The sequence below is a fragment of the Hippopotamus amphibius genome, chromosome 1, assembly GCF_030028045.1.
Source record: "Hippopotamus amphibius kiboko isolate mHipAmp2 chromosome 1, mHipAmp2.hap2, whole genome shotgun sequence".
In the NCBI taxonomy this organism is placed as follows: domain Eukaryota; kingdom Metazoa; phylum Chordata; class Mammalia; order Artiodactyla; family Hippopotamidae; genus Hippopotamus; species Hippopotamus amphibius.
The window spans coordinates 233,833,854-233,857,665 of NC_080186.1; the positions used below are offsets into that span (position 1 = coordinate 233,833,854).

Consider the following 23,812-nt stretch of genomic DNA (forward strand, 5'->3'; position numbering starts at 1 on the left):
TATTACAACTTAATGGAGAGTGCAATGGGATCATTAAACTTTGGCCCTTTCCTTTTCTGAGCAGGGAAAGGTAAGTTCCTTTATGTTGGTGATCATTCCTGCCCCACCCCCACCTCTGCTTTCTTGGGGTCTCTTCAGCGACAAGTTCAAGGGCAACTAGACTCGGTGGTCATTTTGAACATTTCCCACCACATTTTGGTTTTGGCAGTTTTGGTTTGGCCCTTATGGTTCACTGAATTACGCGCTAGTGTATTTTTCCATGTGTTGAAATTATTGGATTGCGTTGTCACTTAGTCACCTATTCATTGTTCAAACGAAACTGGCCTATGGGTCCTAGTCCAATGGCTTTGAATAACCAAAAATGTTTCTTTCTCTTAAACTGTTGGTTCTCTCCTTGAAAAAGCAGATAGAACTAATTCCCATTTCAAGTCAGTGTGGTTTATCCTTTCTCCCTGTATTAATTTCCTAAAGCTGCTGTAATAAATTACCACAAACTCGGTGGCTTAAAACAGCAGAAATGTACTGTCTCATAGTCCTGGAGGCCAGAAGTTGGAACTCCATCTCACTGGGCTGAAATCAAGGTGTCAGCAGGGCCATGCCGCCTCTGGTGGCTTTTGGAGAGAACTCCTTCCTTGCCTCCTCCAGCTTCTGGTAGCTGCCAGCATTTCTTGGCATGTGGCCCCATGACACCACTGTCTGCCTCCATGATCACATTGCCTGCCCCTCTTCTGTCTGTATCACATATCTCTCTGCCTCCCTCTTGTAAGGACATATGTGATTGCAGTTAGGGCCCACCCGGATAATCCAGGAAACTCTCCCAATCTTAGGAACCTTAACTTAATCACATCTGCAAAGTCTTTGCCATGTAAGGTAACATTCACAGGTTCAGGGATTCAGACCTGATATCTTCGGTGGGCATTTTTAGCCTGCTACGCTCATATACAACAAAAGCAAGGTGTCCCATACTCTTTTATAATGAATCAGCTCTTATATGATCTCACTTGGTAGTTTTACTAAAAGGCTCCATGCTTGTAATGGTCTAAGGCCCATGAGAATCTATATCTACTTCCACATGCATGTGGATTTGGACCTCTCTGCCAGGTAGGACTGTAGATGGATATGTTGCTAGGCTCCTTGAAAAGCTTTTTGCTCAGATATTTTTATGCAGAGACTGACCCAGTATGGAGGGACATGGATAGTTATTTGGACCTAGTTTTCAGTTGCCCATTTCTAGCTGGAGATTTCCAGGTATCACCATTTAGGAACTTAAGTTTCCTAAAATGCCTCTTCTATCCTTCCACTGAGGGGAATCATTCCTGGGACTTGCCCCAGTCCCACTTTATTTAGCCTGGTACCTGGGCACCCTCTAAGCTGGGGCACCCTGGGCTGCCCTGGACCTCTGACCTCTTCTGGGAACCTTGAACTCTCTATGCCCAGCTGCTCCCTGCACACATGGTGGTACCAGTCCTCATGGAAACAAGAAAGGGCACAGAGAAAGGAGTCATTTCTCTGAGCTTATCCTTCAGGAGCACGGGAGCTTGTTGTTTTTCAGACCTTAGCCTTTAGGACTTTCTGGTTAAGCTACATGGACCCTCAGAGCCTTTATCTTTTTGAACTGTTTGGCTTTCTATAGTCTCCTTTCCCCATGGATATCTGCCCAAGATAGAGATTTTTTGGCCAGCTCTCTTTCCCCTGCTCCTTCTGGCCAACTGTTGTCATACTAGAGATGTGGCCCTTTGGCGAGGCCATCATGCTGTGAAGAATCAAGTGAGTGGACTGGACTGCGTGTCCCTCCTTCTCCCTCCCTCTTCGCCCAGTTGACCCTAAGATAATTTGGTCACACTCTTCTCCAGTGGGAATTTCAAAGCTATGATTGACTTCTAGGCCCCGCTGTGGGAAAGATCAGTGTAAAGGACTCACTTTCTGGTCCTCTTAACAGGGTTACGGAGCTGTATTTAGAAGGACCTCCAGAATGAAGATACAGCCCAGAGCTTTCTAGCCCGCCTTTTGGCCGAGCTCGACAATTTCATTCTCCAGTGCTCCGTTCTGACCATGTGTACTTTTAGACAGGAGCTGTCCTCAGCCTGGAGCCAAGTGGAAACTCCTTTCCCCTCATTCCTACCCTCCTTCCCTCAATGTGCTATGAGAAGGTATACCTGATTTACAATGGCAGTAGTAAAGAACTGGAATACAACCTTCCCTTAACTTGTCATTTGTAACAGATACAGTATGTGGAGCTATTTCTTTGAATCCTTAAAAGCTCTGGTCAATAGTGACTGTGTCCGAAACAGGCCAGACCACAATGGTATTTGTCTGCCCTAGTCATACCTACCAACTGACTTTCCACATTGCTAGACTCCTTGGGGTTGGAGAGCCTGTCTTGTGAATTTCTGGTGGACTACGGTCTCCCCGAGCTTTCCACACATAGGTACAGTGCAATGGAAAAAGTAGGAACTCTGGAGTCACACAGGGCTAGATTAAAAACTGGGTTCTTGCATCTGTTCGCTAGAGTGTATTATTTAAGTTTTCTGAGCCTCAGGTTTTTTTTAAATCTGTCAAATGGACATAACAATCCCCCCTAAAACAAAATTAAATAAAATGAGGGACATAATGTACCTAGCAGAGTGCCTGGTGGATATTTAGGGCACCATTAACGTTAGGTACCGTCAGTGTGTTGTTGTTAAATAAATGGGTAAGAAATGTCTTGGATTGCCTTATTTCTACTGCTTCATGATATAAACGTATACTTTATAATTAAGTTTTGTAAAACACTTTTAAAGTCGTTTATTCATTAAACAAATATTTATTGAAATACCAAGTGTAGAATGGTGAACTAATATTTATTTACAAAGCAGCTGGAAGTAAGCTTGAACTATGTGCCAGGATTCCAGCCTACAAATTCCTTTGTTTTATGGGAAAGTATTTATTTTATTAGGCATATTTTAGAACTTTCTGATTGCTTAATATTCTCATACCGTGATTCACTACAAAAAATGGGTATAGCCTTCCATCTGTAAGGAATTGGTTAGTGAGGCTTAGATCCTTTCTTGAAAGACTGAGAAATGCCCAAGGCCTGCCATTTTGAACATTGATATGGCAACAGACCAATTAGGTCAAATGCATATCTACAAATGAGATATTATTCTAGATTTTAGTGCGTAAATGGAGGCTCAGTGAGATAAAATGGCTTGCATAAAAGCCACAGAGCTGGCAGTTGGTAGCATTTATATTTGATTTTAGGTATGATCAATGCAAGGTTCAAATTCTACTATACGCCTATGCTTCCATTTTTATATTAATGAATGTCCTTTTCCTTCTTGGAGGAAGAAGGGTAGTAATTCAAGCCGTCAGAGCCAAAATGGCCCCAGTAATGTGCTCTAAAGAAAGAGCTCTCATCTCCAAGCCTGAAGATCTAGCTTCCGGTCCCATCTCTGCTCCCAACTAGCCCTGCCATTGAGGGGGAGGGAGAGGCATTGAAACCAAGAAGGACCCTGTCGGGCCTCTGGGCACGGAAGCCTTTTCTGTCTCTTGTTTCTTGTAGGCAAGACTGCAGCCTTCCCTGAGTTTCAAAGGGCAGATCTGAACAACTGCTAATCAAGGGAGGAACAGCCAAGACCTCACCTAAGACAAGATTTAGGGCGTGCAGGCCCTGCACACACCCTGGTCTTGTCGGCAACCCCACCCTTGAACTATTGCTATAAAACCCTTCATCAGATCCTCCCAGGTTGGGACACACAGTGTGGAGGGCAGGAGCCCACTGGGTCCCCCTTTGCCTGGCAAAGCAATAAAGCTGTTCTTTTCTACGTCACCCACAACTCTGTTTCCGAGATTCAATTTGGCACCAGTGCAGAGAGGCTGAGCTTTCAGCATCAGAATTGCCCGAAGTCCCAACTTCTCTGAGTATCTCTGTAGCCGCTCAGCTGTAAACTTTAACCCCTCGTATAAGTCAATAGGGTCCGTGGCCATCTGAGAGCCAAATCTGTCTTTTTAGCGCTGGACAAATGTTTTTATTTGTGCTTCTATAGGAATCAAGAAGAGATCCAGGGGATGTTGCCATATTGTCTCTCCTAGTAAAAGCACTGCTCTGAGAAGGTCTAGGATTTGGAACCACATATCCACCCATTCATAGGAGGGGTAGGGATACAGCCTCACTAAAGTCCTAGAGAAATGGACCGAGTTGGAGGTGGTGGGGGCGGCCCATGCTGGGATAGGCAACAACCACTTCTTGATTTCAGACTGCCCAAGGCATCTGTGGGTTCCTTCTCCCATTCTGCATATACTGAGTTATCGGAGAAGAGGGACTCTTGGTCCCTTCTTGAGGTTGGTATAGTAAAACACCATGGGATTTACTTTTTTAAATCATTATTTTAACTTTTCATTTTGAAATACTTTCAGAGTCAGAACAGTCGCAAAAGAATACAAAAAATTCTCTTATACTATTCATCCATATGCGCCAAATTTTAGCATTTACGGCCTTTTATCTACCTTTGCTGTATCATTTTCCCTACACACACACACACACACACACACACACACACACACTTGAAATTTTGAGAGCCAGTTGCAGACATGATGCCTCCTTACCACTATGTTTAGTAATATATTTATATTTATATTATTTTATATTTATATTATATTTATATTATATTATTTACCTCTATATTCAGTACATTTATATTTAGCCCTGCATAGTTCCTAAAAACAAGGGCCCATTCTCTTGTGTAACCACAGTACAATTTTCAACAGCATGAAATTAACGCTGATACAGTGCTATTTTATAATCTGTAGACCTTCGTCAAATTTCACAAGTTGTTTCAATGAATGTCCTCTATAGCAAAGGAAAAAACCCACAGTATAAAACATAGCATTTAGCTGTCGGGAGCCTTTGGTCTCCTTTAATCTGAATCCATTCCGCCGTCCCATTGACGTTGGTGACCTTGCCGTTTGCTGAGGAGAACAGGCCCGTTATTTGTGGGACGCCTCTCAGTTTGGTTTTATCTGGTGTCCGCTCATGATTCGGGGTACGCGTTTGGGGCAGGAAAGCCGCGAGGGAGGCTGGGTTCTTCCCAGAGCTTCCTGTCAGGAGGCACTGGTGCTTACTTCGCCCTGCCACTGATGATGTTTTCTTTCATCACTTGGTCAAGGGCTGTCGTTCAGGTTTCTCCACTGTGGAGGTATCGTTTTCCCCTTTGAAATTAATGAGCATCTGTGAGGCGATGCGTTGGAACTATCTAAACATCCTGTTTCTCATCACAGTTTTAGCTCACTGGTTTTAGCAGCCATTTTAGGATTCTCGCCTGAGGCATTTATTCCTAGTTGGTTGCCAAATGGTGATTTTTCTAATTTTCTGTTTTTCCTTCTACATTGGAATTCTACATCATTGAATTTCTAATGACATTCCAGAAAGACTCTGTGAAAGAGAAAATATCTGGGCTAATCTATATCCATAGGAAATAAAAACACCCCTTGCGCCTCTCCTTAATCCCAAAGCCCAGGTATTCTGCTAAGTGGCTTATCTGTCTATATTTAACCCAGTGGAGATAGGCAGAGCTGCTGGAAGTTGTTCCTAAGGCTGCTTTCTATTTGAGGTAACAAATAATTCCTAATCTTCTCTGAGAACCTTCTCTCCTCAGGTTGACCCTCCACTTTTTTTCTCATGAAGTCTTGGTCTCATTCTCTCTTTCCTGGCCCTCTCCCAACACACACACACACACACACACACACACACACACACACACACACACACACACACACACACCATAAAACCTGACTCTTAAAGCTGGTGAAGCTAATGCTGTTTTCTAAACATTAGAGACTCTACTCACCTCAAACCTTTTTCAGCACATGACTGGCACGTTGACATCCCACCGGCGCCCTTCCTCCCCTTTGACTTCCAGCTCAGCACTTTCAATTACCTGCTATCTGGTCTTAAAGCTCAGACACTCAAGATGAATCTAATTCAGTTCTCTCTCTCACTCTCCAGTATAAAATAAATCACTTTGTTATCCACATTTTAATGCCTTTTCAAAAACAGAACCTAAAACAGAGCTCTCCTCCACTAGGTTCCTGAAATACAAAACTATGTTTAAGACTCTTCCCCAGTTCCTTCCTTCAGAAGATTTCTGACCTTCATCTCCACTCCTCCCATCTATGAGAACCATTCTTTCCCTGGGAAAACCATTCTCCTTACAATAGACCTCAGAAGATCTTAGGTTATTCTGATAACTTCTTGTGTTTTTTCAGGGAAGCCAGTTCTCACTTATACCAGAGGAGCAATGAGCACAAACAACCTGCATCGAAGAAAACGTTTCCTCCTGGTTAACAGAATCTCATACTTTTAATATTAAGAAACTGGATCTCTTTTGCCTAATAATATTGGCTTTCAGGCAGAATGGGAACCTTTTAGGAACCATCCTCTGGTCTAAAATCCATGGCACAGTCGCCAGCTTCTAGGAAGGGGAATATATTTATGAGTATCTTTTGTCATAAATCTTAAGCTAGGAATAGAAATGGTAAATCTACTAAATAAAACTGACTTTATTGCCCAGGAACTTCTGGGGGATTAAGTTACTAGTTAGTACCAGAAATTACTATCTTTGGAGAAACTCCAATTTCTCATGAGTAATCATGCTTTTTTTATTAGGAAATGTGGAGAGATGATATTTTCTTCTCCCCACTTAAAATCCCCGCGTGACAGCATTTCCTTGCTTTACCCTTGAATAGGATAAGAAACAAGCAAACAAAACTCTTCAACAACAGTTTTGACCGCTCTGGGAACATGGATCTTTTATTCCATGAAACTCACTAGCCAGAAGCCTTTCTGGTTCTAGATATATCCACTGTAACAAGCAGAGAGTCAGAGCAATGCATCACCAGACCTCTGTGAATTAATACAGTACAGTCATCCCTATATATCTGCAGGGGATTGGTTCCAGGACAACCACCCGCACCTCCCTCACTGCCGCGGATACTAATAGCCAAAGATGCTTAAGTCCCGTATGTAAAATGGAATAATATTTGCATATAACCTACACACATCCTTCCGTATACTTTTCTAGATTATACTTCTAATCATTTCTAGATTATTTACAATACCCAATACAATACAAATGCTATGTAAATCATTGCCAGCATGTGGCAAATTCCAGTTTTGCCTTTTGGAACTTTATGGAATTTTTTTTATTGGCGTGTAACTGCTTTACAGTGTTGTGCAGTTTCTGCTGTACAACAAAGTGAATCGGCTGTATTTACACATACATCCCCATATCCTTTCCTTCTTGAGCCTCCCTCCCCTCCTCCTTATTTCACCCCTCTAAGGTCAGAACCAAGTCGATCTCCCTGTGTTATGCAGCAGCTTCCCACTAGCTATTTTATATTTGGTAGTGTGTATATATACACACTACTTAATGCTACTCTCTCACTTCCTCCCAGCTTCCCCTCCCTGCCATGTCCTCAAGACCATTCTCCATGTCTGCATCTTTATTCTTGTCCTGCCACTAGGTTCATCAGTACCGTTGTTGTTGTTGTTGTTGTTTTAAGATTCCATATATATGCATTAGCATACTGTATTTGTTTTTCTCTTTCTGGCTTACTTCACTCTGTATGACAGACTCTGAGTCCATCCACCTCACTATAAATAACTCAATTTCGTTCCTTTTTATGGCCGAGTAATATTCCATTGTATATATGTGCCACATCTTCTTTATCCATTTATCTGTTGATGGGCATTTAGGTTGCTTCCATGTCCTGGCTATTGTAAATAGTGCTGCAATGAACATTGGGTTACACATATCTTTTTGAATTATTGTTTTCTCAAGGTATATGCCCAGGAGTCTGGGTCATATGGTAGTTCTATTTTTAGTTTTTCAAGGAACCTCCATACTGTTCTCCATAGTGACTGTATCAATTTACATTCCCACCAACAGTGCAGGAAGGTTCCCTTTTCTCCACATCCTCTCCAGCACTTATTGTTTGTAGATTTTTTGATGATGGCCATTCTGACTAGTGTGAGTTGACACCTCACTGTGGCTCTGATGTGCATTTCTCTGCGGATGAGTGATATTGAACATCTTTTCATGTGTTTGTTAGCCATCTGTATGTCTTCTTTGGAGAAATATTTATTTAAGTCTTCCATCCATTTTTGGTTGGGGTTGTTTGTTTTTTTGATATTAAGCTGCATGAGCTGCTTGTATATTTTAGAGATTAATCCTTTGTCAGTTGCTTCATTGGCAAATATTTTCTCCCATTCTGAGGGTTCTCTTTTTGTCTTGTTTATGGTTTCTTTTGCTGTGCAAAATCTTTTAAATTTCTTTTCGTCCAATTTGTTTATTTTTGTTTTTATTTCCATTATTCTAGGAGGTGGGTCAAAAAGGATCTTGCTTTGATGTATGTCATAGAGTGTTCTGCCTGTGTTTTCCTTTAAGAATTTTATAGCGTCTGACCTTACATTTAGATCTTTAATCTATTTTGAGTTTATTTTTGTGTATGGTGTTAGGGAGTGTTCTAATCTCATTCTTTTACATGTAGCTGTCCAATTTTTCCCGCACTACTTATTGAAGAGACTGTCTTTTCTCCATTGTGTATTCTTGCCTCCTTTGTCAAGGATAAGGTGACCATGTGTGTGTGAGTTTATCTCTGGGCTCTCTATCCTGTTCCATTGATCTATATTTCTGTTTTTGTGCCAGTACCATACTGTCTTGATCACTGTAGCCTTGTAGTAGTCTGAAGTCAGGGAACCTGATTCCTCCAGCTCTGTATTTCCTTCTCAAGATTGCTTTGGCTATTCGGGGTCTTTTGCATTTCCATACAAATTGTAAAATTTGTTGCTCTATTTCTGTGAAAAATGCATTTGGTAATTTGATAGGGATTCCATTGAATCTGTAGATTGCTTTGGGTGATATAATCATTTTCACAATGTTGATTCTTCCAATCCAAGAACATGGTGTACCTCAAAATCTGTTTGTATCGTGTTTGATTTCTTTCATCAGTGTCATAGTTTTCTGCATACAGGTCTTTTGCCTCCTTAGGTAGGTTTATTCCTAGGAATTTTATTCTTTTTGTTGCAATGGTACATGAGAGTGTTTCCTTAATTTCTCTTTCTGATTTTTTGTTGTTAGTGTATAGGAATGCAAGAGAATTCTGTGCATTAATTTTGTATCCTGCAACTTTACTAAATTCATTGATTAGTTCTAGTAGTTTTCTGGTAGCATCTTTAGGATTTTCTATGTGTAATATCATGTCATGGGACTTCCTAGGTGGCTCAGTGGTTAAGAATCCACCTGCCAATTCAGGGGACATGGGTTCAATCCCTGCTCCAGGAAGATCCCACATGCCATGGAGCAACTAAGCCCATGCGCCACAACTACTGAAGCCCATGCACCTAGAGTCTGTGCTCTGCAACAAGAGAAGCCACCACAATGAGGAGCCTGTGCACCACAATGAAGAGTAGCCCCACTTGCCGCAACTAGAGAAAGCCTGTGTGCAGCAACAAAGACCCAATGCAGCCAATAAATAAATAAATTTATAGAGAAAAAAAGATATCATGTCATCTGCAAAGAGTGACAATTTTACTTCTTTTTTTCCAATTTGGATTCCTTTTATTTCTTTTTCTTCTCAGATTGCTGTGGCTAAAACTTCCAAAACTATGTTGAATAATAATGGTGAGAGTGAGCACCCTTGTCTTGTTCCTGTTCTTGGAGGGAATGCTTTCAGTTTTTCACCATTGAGAATGACGTTAGCTGTTGGTTTCTCATATATGGCTTTTATTATGTTGAGGTAGTTTCCTTCTATGCCCACTTTCTGGAGAGTTTTTATCATAAATAGGTGTTGAATTTTGTCAAAAGCTTTTTCTGCATCTATTGAGATGATCATATGGTTTTTATCCTTCAATTTGTTAATATGGTGTATCATATTAATTGATTTGCATATATTGAAGAATCCTTGCATTCCAGGGATAAACCCCACTTGATCATGGTGTGTGATCTTTTTAATGTGCTGTTGGATTCTGTTTGCTAGTATTTTGTTGAGTATTTTTGCATCTACATTCATCAGTGATATTGGCCTGTAATTTTCTTTTTTTGTGATGCTTTTGTGTGGTTTTGGTATAAGGGTGATGGTGACCTCGTAGAATGAGTTTGGGAGTGTTCCTCCCTCTGCTGTAATTTGGAAGAGTTTGAGAAGGATAGGGTTAGCTCTTCTCTAAATGTTTGATAGAATTTGCCTGTGAAGCCATCTGACCCTGGGCTTTGTTTGTTGGGAGATTTTTAATCACAGTCTCAATTTCCGTACTTGTGATTGGTCTGTTCATATTTTCTATTTCTTCCTGGTTCAGTCCTTGGAAGGTTATACCTTTCTAAGAATTTGTCCATTTCTTCCTGGTTGTCCATTTTATTGGCATATAGTTGCTTGTAGTAATCTCTTATGATCCTTTGTATTTCTGCAGTGTCAGTTTTTACTTCTTTTTCATTTCTAAATCTGTTGATTTGTGTCTTCTCCCTTTTTTTCCTGATGAGTCTGGCTAAAGTTTAACAATTTTGTTTATCTTCTCAAAGAACCAGCTTTTAATTTTATTAATCTTTACTATTGTTTCCTTCATTTCTTTTTCTTTTATTTCTGCTCTGATCTTTATGATTTCTTTCCTTCTACTAACTTTGGGATTTTTTTTGTTCTTCTCTCTCTAATTGTTTTAGGTGTAATGTTAGGTTGTTTATTTGAGATATTTCTTGTTTCTTGAGGTAAGATTGTATTGCTCTAAACTTCCCTCTTAGAACTGCTTTTTCTGCATCCCATAGGTTTTGAATTGTCATGTTTTCATTGTCATTTGTTTCCAGATACTTTTTGATTTCCTCTTTGCTTTCATCAGTGATCTCTTGGTTGTTTAGTAGTGTATTGTTTAGCCTCCATGTGTTTGTATTTTTTTACAGTTTTTTTCCCTGAATTGATATCTAGCCTCATAGCGTTGTGGTTGGAAAAGATGCTTGATACAATTTCAATTTTCTTAAATTTACAGAGGCTTGATTTGTGACCCAAGATGTGATCTATGCTGGGGAAGGTTCCATGTGCACTTGAGAAGAAAGCGCATTCTGCAGTTTTCGGGTGGAAGGCCCTCTGGTCTGATGTGTCATTTAGAGCTTGTGTTTCCTTATTTATTTTCTGTTTGGATGATCTGTCTATTGGTGTAAGTGGGGTGTTAAAGTCTCCTACTGTTATTGTGTTACTGTCGATTTCCCCTTTTATGACCGTTAGCATTTGCTTTACGTATTGAGGTGCTCCTATGTTGAGTGCATAGATATTTACAATTGTTATATCTTTTTCTTGGATTGATCCCTTGATCATTATGTAGTGTCCTTCCTTGTCTCTTGTAATATTCTTAATTTTAAAGTCTAATTTGTCTGATGTGAATATTACTACTCCAGCTTTCCTTTGACTTACATTTGCGTGGAGTATGTTTTTCCATCCCCTCACTTTCAATCTATATGTGTCCCTAGGTCTGAAGTGGGTCTCTTGTAGACAGCATATATACAGGTCTTGTTTTTGTATCCATTCAGCCAGTCTGTGTCTTTTGGTTGGAACCTTTAATCCATTTACTTTTAAGGTAATTATTGATATGTATGTTCCTATTACCATTTTCTTAATTGTTTTGGGTTTGTTTTTGTACATCTTTTCCTTCTCTTGTGTTTTCTGCCTAGAGAAGCTCCTTTAGCAATTGTTGTAAGGCTGGTTTGGTGGTGCAGAATTCTCTTAGATTTTGCTTGTCTGTAAAGCTTTTGATTTCTCTGTCAAATCTGAATAAGATCCTTGCTGGGTAGAGTATTCTTGGCTGTAGGTTTTTCCCTTTCATCACCTTAAATATATCCTGCCACTCCCTTCTGGCCTGCAGAGTTTCTGCAGAATGATCAGCTGTTAACCTTATGGGGGTTCCCTTGTATGTTATTTGTTGCTTTTATCTTGCTGCTTTTAATAGTTTTTTCTTTGTGTTTAATTTCATTTGTTTGATTAATATGTGCCTTGGTGTGTTTCTCCTTGGGTTTATTCTGTATGGGACTCTCTGTGCTTCTTGGACTTGATTGACTATTTCTTTTCCCATGTTGGGGAAGTTTTCGGCTATAATCTCTTCAAATATTTTCTCAGACCCTTTCTTTTTTTCTTCTTCTTTTGAGATGCCTATAATTTGAATGTTGGTGTGCTTAATGTTGTCCCTGAGGTCTCTGAGACTGTCTTCCTTTCTTTTCATTCATTTTTCTTTATTCTGCTCTGTGGTAGTTATTTCCACCATTCTATCTTCCAGCTCACTTACTCCTTCTTCTGCCTCAGTTATTCTGCTATTGATTCCATGTAGAGTATTTATAATTTCAGTTATTGTGTTGTTCATTACTGTTTGTTTGCCTAGTTCTTCTAGGTCCTCGTTGAATGTTTCTTGTATTTTCTCTATTCTGTTGCCGAGATTTTGGATCATCTTTACTATCATTACTCTGAATTCTTTTTTCAGGCAGTTTGCCTATTTCTTCTTCATTTATTTGGTCTTGTGGGTTTTTATCTTGCTCCTTTGCCTGCAGGATGTTTCTCTGTTTTCTCATTATGTCTGATTTACAGTATTTGAGGTCTCCTTTCCCTAGGGTGCCAGGTCATAGTTCCTCTTGCTTCTGTTCTCTGCCCCTTGTGGTGGGGTTGGTCCAGTGTCTTGAGTAGGCTTCCTGATGGGAGGGACTGGTGCCTATGTTCTGGTGGGTGGAGCTGGGTCTTCTCCCTTTGATGAGGGGCCACGTCAGGTGGTGTTTTTTAGGGTATCTGTGAGCTTAGTATAACTTTAGGTAGTCTGTGTGCTGATTGGTGGGCTTGTGTTCCTGTCTTGTTTGTTGGTGTGAGCTGGGAGCTGCAGGCAGTGGGCAGAGCCGGGTCTTGGACTCTGATAGAGGCCTCCATGAGAGCTCTCAGTGATTAATCTTCTCTGTGGCCAGGGATTCTCTAGTGCTCCAGTGTCCTGGACTCTGTGCTCCTACCCCAGAGCCTCAGGCCCAACTTCTCACCAGACCCCACTTTAAACAGCTCTCCAGAGCTGTGCTTTTCCAAATGTGGCAAGCATGGAAAAAATGGGTCAAATGACTTGAACTAACATTTCACAAAAGAAGATCTCAAAGTTGTTTTTATGAAGATCAAATGACATAGTAGTGCTTAAAAATGTACCTTTTGCTTTTCTTTGGTTGGCTCTTGGATTCTTTCCTGTGTCACGAAGCCAAGAACCCTTACTTGGTGGTCAGTCCATTGTAAGGACTCCTGCGGGTCCCAGAACATGACATCCCCCTCTCCTGCCACAGAGCAACACCCCACCATGTGAGGCAGGAAGGTAGCAGGCAGGACATGGCGGCTCTCCAAATATTTTTGACCTACTGTTGGTTGAATCTGTTCGTGTGGAACCCGCAGATATGGAGGGCCATATTTTCAAATACTGACGGATGAAATAGACTCAACTGCTCTCTAAATTATATGATAATTTATTGTCAGCATGTTTGATGTGGACATTCAAGTACTTTGGTAGAACCTACTTGTAAGTTCAGATATTATAACAGATTGCAGGTCAGAAAAATATGTGACCTATAGGAATTAAGGGTGGAATAGTTTATCTCTAGCCTTTCCTTCTGTGGTTACAGTTTTAGAACATTCAGTCACTGTTGTTGGAGGAAGGACTGCCCATATGGCATCTGGACAACACAACATTGGGTAGAACCCATCTTCATCAGTCGAGATAAAAAGGACATTGATAGGCCACAGACATTAGGGGCTTAGATTAAATCTTGAAAAATATCTTAAGCAAGGTGGGAAAATTTGAAAATCAATGAGAATAATATATGTAATGGAATGAAATACCTCATATATTAAAATTCATGAATTAATGATACTTCTTAAACAAACAAACAAAACACTGTTTGGAGATTGGAGCCTGGGGACTCACTCTTCTGAAAAATGATATATAAAGGGAAAGGATTGAACACCTATCCTGTCTTTTCTGCATGTACTGTATATCAGTGCAACCAAATAGCTGATAAGAAAAAGGATTCCATCAGCTCCCTTACTGATCTGCTTCTCTACCCCCATGCTCAACCCCTCACTAATATGTCTCCACCCCTCCACACACTTTCCTTCATCCTAGCCCATCCCCCATCAGGTCTCCTTCTTCTGCCCCACACCTTCCCACAACACAAAAAAGTGAATCCACTTTTCTCTCTCATTTCCCACAGAAAGCAAAACAAACAAAACAAAACAAAACAAAAAATAGCTGATACGAAAAAAATCTTTTTTAGAAGAATTCCAGATAAGAATGAAGAATGAATGATAAAATATATAATATCAGTGTTTTGCCACTGCAAAATAATGGGTTTAGGCAATTGTATCAATGAGTATGTAAAGCTATTAGTTGATGGGCTTATGGGGAACTTTAAGATAGTTGGATCAATCTGGCAACACTTGAAGCCACCTATCAATCTTAACATACCCAAAAGAGAAGCAGCCCAGCATTATTTTGCCTTGGAATGCAATGCAAGAGGAAATATACAATATAACATGTAAAACACTCTTACCCTTGGTGAACCCCCCCCCCAAAAAATTAATTAATTAATTAATTAAAAAAAAAAAAAAAACACTCTTACCAAAAAATTGAACCTGATTCTTATTAAGCCTCTAGATGTAACTAGTAGTATATAGGAAATGTAGGGACCACAGGAACATGCTAAACACCACCACGTGGATGCAATCAGCAAACTCCAGAATGTAGGAAGCTCTAAAAGACAAATAACCCAATTTCTTCAATAAATAAATTACAAGAAAAGAGTTAGAGAAACGGAACCTACAAATTAAAAGAAACCAATTAGAAATACCAAACAAATGTGGGGTGTGGATTTAGGAGCCTGACTCAAACAAAGCAACTATGTAAAAAACAAACAAAAAATCATGTACTAGACCACCAGAGATATTCAAACACTACACTAACTGAATATTTGAAAAAAGTCATCTTTTACTAATACTTACTAGAGCATTTACAGATGAAATGATACGATGTCTGGGATTTGCTTCAAAATAATCCATCGGGCAGAAAGGTGGGTAGGGGTACATATGAAGCAAGATTGGTTGGGAGCTGGTAGTTATGATGCTGACATGGAAGTGAAGGTTCATTATAAACTTTTTATAATATAAATACCCTAGGCAGTAGTCATCTCAAAATCAGTGTGCTTTTTTTTTTCTCTGATAAGTAGATCATTTTGGTAATAGAATCACTTAGGTTTGACAAATAAGTTACCACACTGTTAATGTTCCTGAATTTGTGTGGAAATGTGCAGTACTTTGAAGATGAGTAGAATAAACCCTGAAAAAACATGTGTCTCCTCCACTTAGGGTATATGTTAATTCTTGTATTATCCCTGAAACCAGGGGCTGATTTTTCTTACTATCTGGCCAGGTCAGTGAGCAGCTGATATTATACAAGCATATGGACTGGGAAAACACAGGCTGGACTGCAGAAGACTCTTTCACGTTCACAGTGTCCTCCCCACCAGCAGCTCTAGGCCCTGAGGAGTTTCATATAACTATTTCATATGAAATTAATGAACCTGGTCGGCAGAGTCGTCTGCTTGCCAATACAGGTAATTCCACCAAGATATGGTCAGTACTTTATCTCTAATTATTAAAGTAGGGACAATTTGGAAATAAATCTTTCCCTTTTTAATTGTCAATGCCAATGTATAAACCTTTAAATAACACGTATGTGGCTATAAAAATTTGTTATTTCTTTATGTGTGCTCTTTCTCTGGGCCTCTGCTCTTTCCTGCCGTAAGCCTCAATAGTTGTAGTGGGGGAAGGATGGCAAATTAGCTTTAAAGAGTTCTTATCTGTACCTCCAAATGGGGACGTCACCATGCCCCTGACTGAAAACTGTAGGTGGAAGATGAAAATAACAAATAGGGTAAGTTCTTGAAAGGAAAGGGGTATTGAAAGCTGCACCTGTTTCCATGGCCAGAGAACGTCCAGTAGTAGGAAAGTTAGGAGATGAACATGTTATAAGTGAATCTCAAGACTTTAAAACTCTCTTACTTGAAATGCTGACTTAATAGTATGGGCATGTGTATTTAAAATTTATTTTTTGTGTGTGCTTTGGGTAGCAAGCTAATTCAGGTACCAAGGTGTTTCGAATCATCCACTAGGACAGGTGAATTTGAGGGAGAAAAAATCTTACAGCTGTCATTTGAACCTTTTAATGAAATGCCACTTTATTCTTTACATTTCTTTTTAACAGGAGCCGTTGTCAAGGAGGGAGACAAAGTTCTCATTGGCCAATCTAAGTTAGATGCTTCCAACCTCTTACTTAAATTTCCCACATCTCAGCGTTCTTCATATGAAATTTGGTTCCAAGTTACATCTCTTCCTTACCATGGAACTATTATGGTTGGAGAGAGAAACATTACCGAAAGAAAACCCAATTTCTCTCAGTATATAGTTAATAAATTTGGAATCACATACCTTCACGATGACTCTGAGACACTGGCTGATAACTTTACCTTTGCCGTTTGGCCCAACCGAAAGAGCAAGTCCACCGCTAAGCCAAAGGCTGACTTTCTTGAAGAGACGTTCAACATCACCATCACTCCTGTAAATGACCAGCCACCAGAATTAAAGACGAAAGGGCTCCGGTCAAAAGTTCTGCAGGGCAACAGGTTGGTTTTAGGGCCCGAAAACCTGAAAGTGGAAGACCTAGACAGTCCTCCAGAGGAGATCAGTTATGTGATCATCGGTAATCCTAATAATGGCTTTTTGGCAATGGCTGACCATCCGCACACACCTGTGCACCACTTCACACAAGCTGACATTGATAACTCTCAGGTGTGGTTCATACAAGATGGAAGCCCATCCTCTGGAGTGTTCTACTTCAGTGTGACCGATGGCCAACACCGCCCGCTCTACAAGCTCTTCCACCTGGAGGTCATCCCCATCTCCATCACCCTTGTGAACCTCACTGACCTACTTTTCCCACAAGGCCAGACAACCGTCCCCATCACCAATGCTCACCTGTCAGCAGTGACCAATGGGAGGAGCCCCCAGATCACTTACAAGATAACACGGCCCCTCCAACATGGGCATCTGCTCGTTGAAAACCAAGTGGTCGTCAGCTTTGGACAGGAGGATCTAAATTCAGGAAAGCTCTCCTACCACATGACAAACCTCACTGCCTCAGAGGACCAGCTACGGTTCTCACTGTTCACCTCAGAGAGCAACCTGACAGGACAAACACTGCGCATCAGGGTGCAGCCTTTACTGCGGGTTACATCAGACCTGACAGTCGCCAACAGAGTGGCCCATCAGCTGAGGAGAAAGGACCTTGACGCTACTGAGCTTGCTAAGAGGACTAACAGCGATCCCAGATTTGAAGTGACAGAGCCCCCCGTCCATGGCAGACTCGTACGAAGAGTGGGCCGGGGCACTGCACTGGAAGATGCTGCTCTGTTCACTCAGAGGGAGGTGGACCAAGGGCTGTTGATGCTCAAGCCACACGCCAACCTAACGGGCACCGGCAGGCTGGATGACTCCTTCACGTTCCTGCTCAGGGCAGACCACGTACAGCCAGCAACGGGTTGTCTGCCTTTCACCATCGTGCCACCTGACCCCTTTCTTTTGCAGACCTCCACCCCTGATGTTTCTCTGTTAGTCACTGCACATGACCTTGTGACTTCAGGTCTCTCTCAGGAAAAGCTTGCGGTCTCCTCAGGGCCCGCGGCACAGACAGGAACTCCGGCGAAGCTGACCCAGACCCGATGGCAGGAAGCAGATCTCTGGGGACGACACCGTGGTGAAGAGCCCACTCTGGATGTCGAGGCCTCTCCCACCAGAGCCCTTTGGCCACCCGATGCCACCAAAGCCAGCCCTGGGGCACCCACCCAGCCCAGGGAGGGCAGTCTCCCTCCGATGGTCATCATACCATTGGCAGTGGTGGTCTTCCTGCTCATAGTAACCGCAGTGGTCTTGTGCGTCTGGCTGCTGGGTCGGAAGGTAGAAAAGGCAAAACCTCTTATTAAGCCCCAAAGCAACCCAGAACCCACAACCCCAGGTCCTAGGCCAGAAAGGAGCATGACTGTTCCCATCGTCACAGTGACGCCTCTTCTAAAAACCTCGAACGGTCCTCCAGTCAGTCTTTTCTGGGCCCCACAGTGTGAGCACTTGGAAAAATCTCCAGTCACTGAGCCAGCGGGAAAATGTGCTCCTTGGGAGACGTGGGTGAATCTGGATCCTGACGTGGTCAAGCTCTGCCGACAAACCAACCCGACACTGAAGCACCACCAGTACTGGGTGTAGACGGAGGGTGCTTGCTCCTTGCTGACCACCTACTGTGTGCCAGGTCCTGGGAGACAAAGGCAAAGAAATACTGGTTGGATACTGAGAAAAGCCCAGGCCTGCCATCCCTTGGTGCTCAGCTGTAGCTGCATGGTTAGATGTTGGCGGGTGTTTACTGTAACTTTTGTACAGCACTCATCGTATGGGCTGTTCACAGTGAACTTTGTGTGCCCTCTTCTGGACCTGATGCTCTGAGTGTACATAAGATGTTTGTCACCATGTCAACCCTTTACCAAGGTGCGACAGACAGAAGGTGCTGGCCCGACTGCAGATTAACATGGGAGCTAGAATTGGCGGAGGAAGGCTTTGAATATTTTTCACAGAGGATTCACTCTCTCTGAGTGATTCAGCGAGCAAGTACAAGAGCTGTTTCAGCAAGTAGAAGAGGTAATTTTTACATCAGTGAGTGTGTTTCTAGTGTTTTTCTGCAATGCCGTTTCTTCCTTGGGGTCTCGAGCTTTGACTTCCTAATGCAGGAAATGTCTTGGTGCTCCAGGTGGTCGGATAGTCTGACCCCCTTTGAAGATATTCATTGCACACATTACATTTCATCAAGAGGCTTTGTCTATTCTGATGTGTAACATCGAGCCTGTCGTACAAATATTATGTGATGCCCTCAAGAACAGGTGGAATGCTTTTGTGATGCCTCAATTTGGTTTGCCTTTACAGTGAATTGAAATAATGGCAAATCTGTGTTGGACTGGCCTGGGTGAGCCTACCGTCAGCTGACTCAGCTTCAGTTTCCGTAACTGTAAAATGGAGATGTCGGTACTTGTATTAGTTAGGAATGCCTGGGGGCAGCACATCAAATGCTACGAGTGAGGTTTAGGTTGGGGATTGGCAAACTTGCTCTATGCAAGCCCATATAGTAAAAATAGTTTAGGTTTTGTGGGACACATGGTTGTTTATTTTCATTTTTTTAACAAGCTTTTAAAAATGTAAAAACAATTCTTAGTTCCCAGCTATGACCCACAGACCATAGTTGGCCAATCATTGGTTTAGCTAAGCAATAAAAGCACTGAATTATTTCTCCTAACGAGCAGCCTGAGGTGGACATTCCAAGGCTGGTTCAACAGTTCAAAGACATCATTGAGGACTGAAGCTCGTTTGTTTTTTCGGCTTTCCCTTCCTTGAGCTATTGGCATTGCATCCTTTTGTTCAGTTTCTTGTGATTGTGAGATGGCTGCAGGAGCTCCAAGCAACAGTCCCACTCAAAGGCAGAAGTCCTAGTGCGGGAAAAGGAGAGACTTTTTCTTAGAGACGATCTTATGTATTATTATTTATTGATATTTTTTAAACTCTTGAGGCCTTCCCAAACATCCCCACCCCCACCCCCCGCTTTTCCAGCTCATTGTCTAGAACTGAGTAACGTGATTCCCATCCCCGACCAACCACTGGCCAAGGGAAATGGGATTCGCATGCCTGACATCTCTTCTGGGGCAGGGAGAGGACTCCGCCAGGTCAGAGATCAGTGAATCAGCCCACCATGTAATTAGGGAAGGCTGGGAAATGGCAATTAGATAGGCGCTGTGTAGGATCTACTAAAATACTCTTCAGGTATTGAAATACTTGGGAAACAGAGATTTTCACCTTTCAAATTGGTGTCTGTTTCAATATCTCCTTTTCATAGTTGAATGATTTTCTTAAAGCCAGTGTTTCTAGTGTGGGGGGGGATCTTCCCCCCTAAGGGACATTTGGCAATGACAGGAGACATTTTTGGATTTCACAACTGGTGCTGCTGGCATCTAGTGAGTACATGCCAAGGATATTGCTAAATATCCAACATTGCACGGCCCCCATGACAAAGAATTATCTGGCCCAAAATGCCAACAGTGCTAAGGCTGAGAAACTCTGGTTAAAGCCATAATGAAGAGTTTTCTTGAAGATCCAGCAAAGGATTAATAAACCAATTACCAAGTGTAGGCAAAAATTGTCTTCTAAAACCAGAATGGAAGGGTGAACATTCCATAGTATGTTTGAAATTGTGGTTGGCTAATGGTAAACAGGAAACTTTTGGAGACTGTATTAAAAATCAAACAAAACTTGAACAGACTCATTTCTTTATATTCCTTGTCTAAGGAAAAAAAAATTTTGCCTTGTATTAACAGATGGGACACATCAGGAGAAAAATTTAAAAATGGGGGTAGGATATTTACAAAGGTAAAGGTGAGGTCACAGTGTCCCTAAAATCCTGATGCCCCTGATGTGTCCTGTATGGAAAAGGCTTTTTTCTCACCTTCTCCCTTTTCTGCTCTTCTAGGTTGCTTTTCTCTCCCTACCCAATTTTAACTGTTCTTTGTGGAAGCAGACGTCACAATCTACAGAATAAATGGAAGCGTAGCGTATGTGGGCCTAGAGACAACTACCCTTGTCTTAGATCCTTGGATGTAAGGCCACAGGCAACCGTGGCTGCCATCCGGCCATGGACCAATGTTGCTGAAGATGACTTCTCTATCCTTCTTCCAAAAGTGATTCTCTCCTGCATTTCTGGATTCCCGAATTGTATATAGCCCCCGGAAGTGCTTTTTGTATTTGACCCCTTTATTAAGGAGGAGGAATGAGAGTCCTAACCCAAGGTTGGCTGGAACACTGCACCACTGAGGATTGTTCTCAGGCCTGTGCTAAGCAGTCGGGCGCTCGGAAGGAGTGGAGTGGCCGTGCTGGAGCTTACTCACAGGAAGACAAGGCTGAGGAGCATCTTCGCATCCAGTAAGCGGGCCTTTGCTCTCCCTCGACTGAGCAGGGAGAATGCCTGTTCTTTCCGGAAGAGCCGGACATACTTGGCTCTGTGGCCATGTTGGCCTCTTCCTTGCTTCAGCTATAAAATCCCTGGAGTTAGGACTACCAGCCTGGCCAAAGAAAAAAGCCTGATTCCCTTCCCCTTTTTCCTGTTAACTCTGCAACTCCAGACAAATAAATGTGGTGTCCATGTTGGAATGAGACCCACACAAATGCTTTAAAATGATAATTCACGGTGTTTGTGAGTGTACCTGCTACAGCAAGAGCCTCAGTGTGAGATCCAGATGTCAAGACCTCGTCATTAATCATGTAATTCATATAGAGCTTGGAAAGATTTCTTCCAGAGTATCTGGAATATTCTAGCTATTTGCATATGGGTTCAATTAAAAGGAAACAATGCCTATCATTTGGTACTGGCTCAAATAAAACACGAAATAAAACATTTTGGCAAAGGCTTGTTTGGTGTTGGAAATTGAAAATCAATCCGAGGACTTCCTAGGTGGCGCCGTGGTTAAGAATCCGCCTGCCAATGCAGGGGACACGGGTTCGAGCTCTGCTCTGGGAAGATCCCACATACTGCGGAGCCACTAAGCCCATGTGCCACAACTATTGAGCCTGTGCTCTAGAGCCTGTGAGCCACAACTGTTGAGTCCATGTGCTGCAACTATTGAAGCCCACGCGCCTAGAGCCCATGCTCCACAACAAAAGAAGCCACTACAATGAGGAGCCCGTGCACCACAATGAAGAGTAGCCCCCGCCCGCAGCAACTAGAGAAGCCCGTGTGCCACAATGAAGACCCAACACAGCCAATAAATAGATAAAATAAATAAATAAATTTATAAAAAAAAGAAAGAAAATCAATCCGAAATGGTTTCTCCCATATGCAGAGCTATAACCTCATAGTCTCAATTCTGAATCCGTAATGAATTCAATGCTTCTTAACAAATGACTGGTGATTTAATAAGTGGATACCGAGGGTTAATATCAGAAGGGTGGCTAATTTTGCTTTGGGGTGGGCTGGGAGTGGAGGGTCTAATATTTTTCTGTGTCTGGAGGGTGTGGCAGAGTCTAACCTTGCAGAGATCCTGCTCAGACACGTGGGGGTACTTCCCTAGAGTCGTGCATTAATTAGGTAAAGTGGAGAGGACACAGAAGCTATTCTTCAGATTTCTGAAGCTGAAGTGGACACATGTGGAGGGTGGATGGTAGGTAATGGGAGGTGATGGGACATATAATGACATTCCCTGAATTTGGGGATGGCGCTGCGGCTGCACACCTCCTGCATCTTTCAGAGGTGCTGTCATTAATAACAAGGTTTGCTTTGGCAGTGTGTAGGGAGACGTGTGGGAAGAAAAGTGGGCACGGAGTCCATGTGTGGCCTGCTGAATGATGGAGACTTTGCTAGGCTGCTCAAGAACACCACTGGCTGTTTCATGGGGACCTGGAAGAGGCTGCCTTCTCATAGTGATCTGCTAACATTTATTAGGCACCAGCTGTATGTGAGATGCTCAATACTAGATACTGATTCTAGATGTTAAAGATGCAAGATTTTGTCCTGAGAGGAACTTTTTGGTCTCTTTCCTCCATTGGCTCTTCCAGAATCACACGAGGAATGCCTGGAGAAAAGAGGGTACAGAAAGAGAAGGACAAAGGGAGACAGAGGTTAGGAAAGCGCTTTGTGTTTTCACCTGAAGCACTCTTAGGTGAGTGGTGCCTGCCCAGGGGTGCAGCAAGAATTCGGGAGCCCACATTGCTCAGCCCGACCTCGTATCACGGTCCCTTGGGGTGCCCCACTCATATTCTCACAGGCCTAGTGACATGGCAGTGTGGTTAAACAGTAGACTCTGGCTCTGTTTTGGATCCTGGCCCTCCGCTCCCAAGCAGTGTGACTTTGAGTAACTTAGTCTCTCTGAACTTTAGTTTCCTTGACCAAAAAATGGGGATACTAGCACCTCTCTCTTTGGTTTTCTTAGGATTCAGTGGTATAATCCCCTGATGTTAATATCATCACCCTCATCACATGTGTACAGTGTTTTCGATGCATCGGGCACTATACTAAGTGCTACATTTTAATGTATTTTAAAAGAATTAACACATTAAGTCACTTGAGTAAACCAGAGGCTCCTATTCCACCCAAAGTAATGCATTACTGACCGTGGAATTCCAGGTGGGTGATTGAGGGATAGATGAGGTGTTTTTAAGAAGAGGATCTTCCCAAAAGCTCGTACTCTACCTGCAGGCAGGGCTTTCCCCTCATCCTTATGCAGAGCCTTGGCAAGAAAATAGATGAAGGAAAGAGCATGGCAGGAACACTCACAAGGGACAGACTTGAGCTTGGAGGTGTTCCTGGTTCTCTATCTTGTAGGGGGTGCCGAGCTGCTGATGAAATACCCTGCACTGCTCTCTGCCTATCCAAGTAGCATCAAATCCCTACATCAACCAGCTTCTTCCTCCCAACTCAGTTTTTTCAGGCATTCATGAGCCAGTAATTTTCAAGTCCAAAATTGGCAAAGGACTGACACTCAAAAAGTATTAATATCCTTCCTTACCAAAAAAAAAAAAAAAAGAAGAAGAAAGAAGAGGAAAAAGCGCTGCTCACCATTACTATAATTTCATTTCTAAAGTAAGGAAGGAATCTTATAATAAAGAACTTTATGGAAAAAAATAAGCAGCTTTATGAAAAATTCTCTCCTTTGTCCAG

The 23,812-nt window shown here is 42.2% G+C and overlaps 1 protein-coding gene across 4 annotated transcripts in view; it reads left to right on the forward strand.

Annotated features, from left to right (window-relative positions):
* The window catches only part of LOC130857767 (chondroitin sulfate proteoglycan 4-like), a 74,909-nt gene extending 53,314 nt beyond the window's left edge, over nt 1-21,595 (forward strand). For all 4 annotated transcript variants that reach the window (XM_057743536.1, XM_057743521.1, XM_057743528.1 and 1 more), the window contains 3 exons: nt 15,449-15,632; nt 16,283-18,759; nt 20,633-21,595. In XM_057743536.1, coding sequence (XP_057599519.1) covers nt 15,449-15,632; nt 16,283-18,333 — 2,235 coding nt within the window. In that variant the 3' untranslated portion in view covers nt 18,334-18,759; nt 20,633-21,595. The remainder of the gene's footprint in view (nt 1-15,448; nt 15,633-16,282; nt 18,760-20,632) is intronic.
* Nucleotides 21,596-23,812: the final 2,217 nt, after the last annotated feature.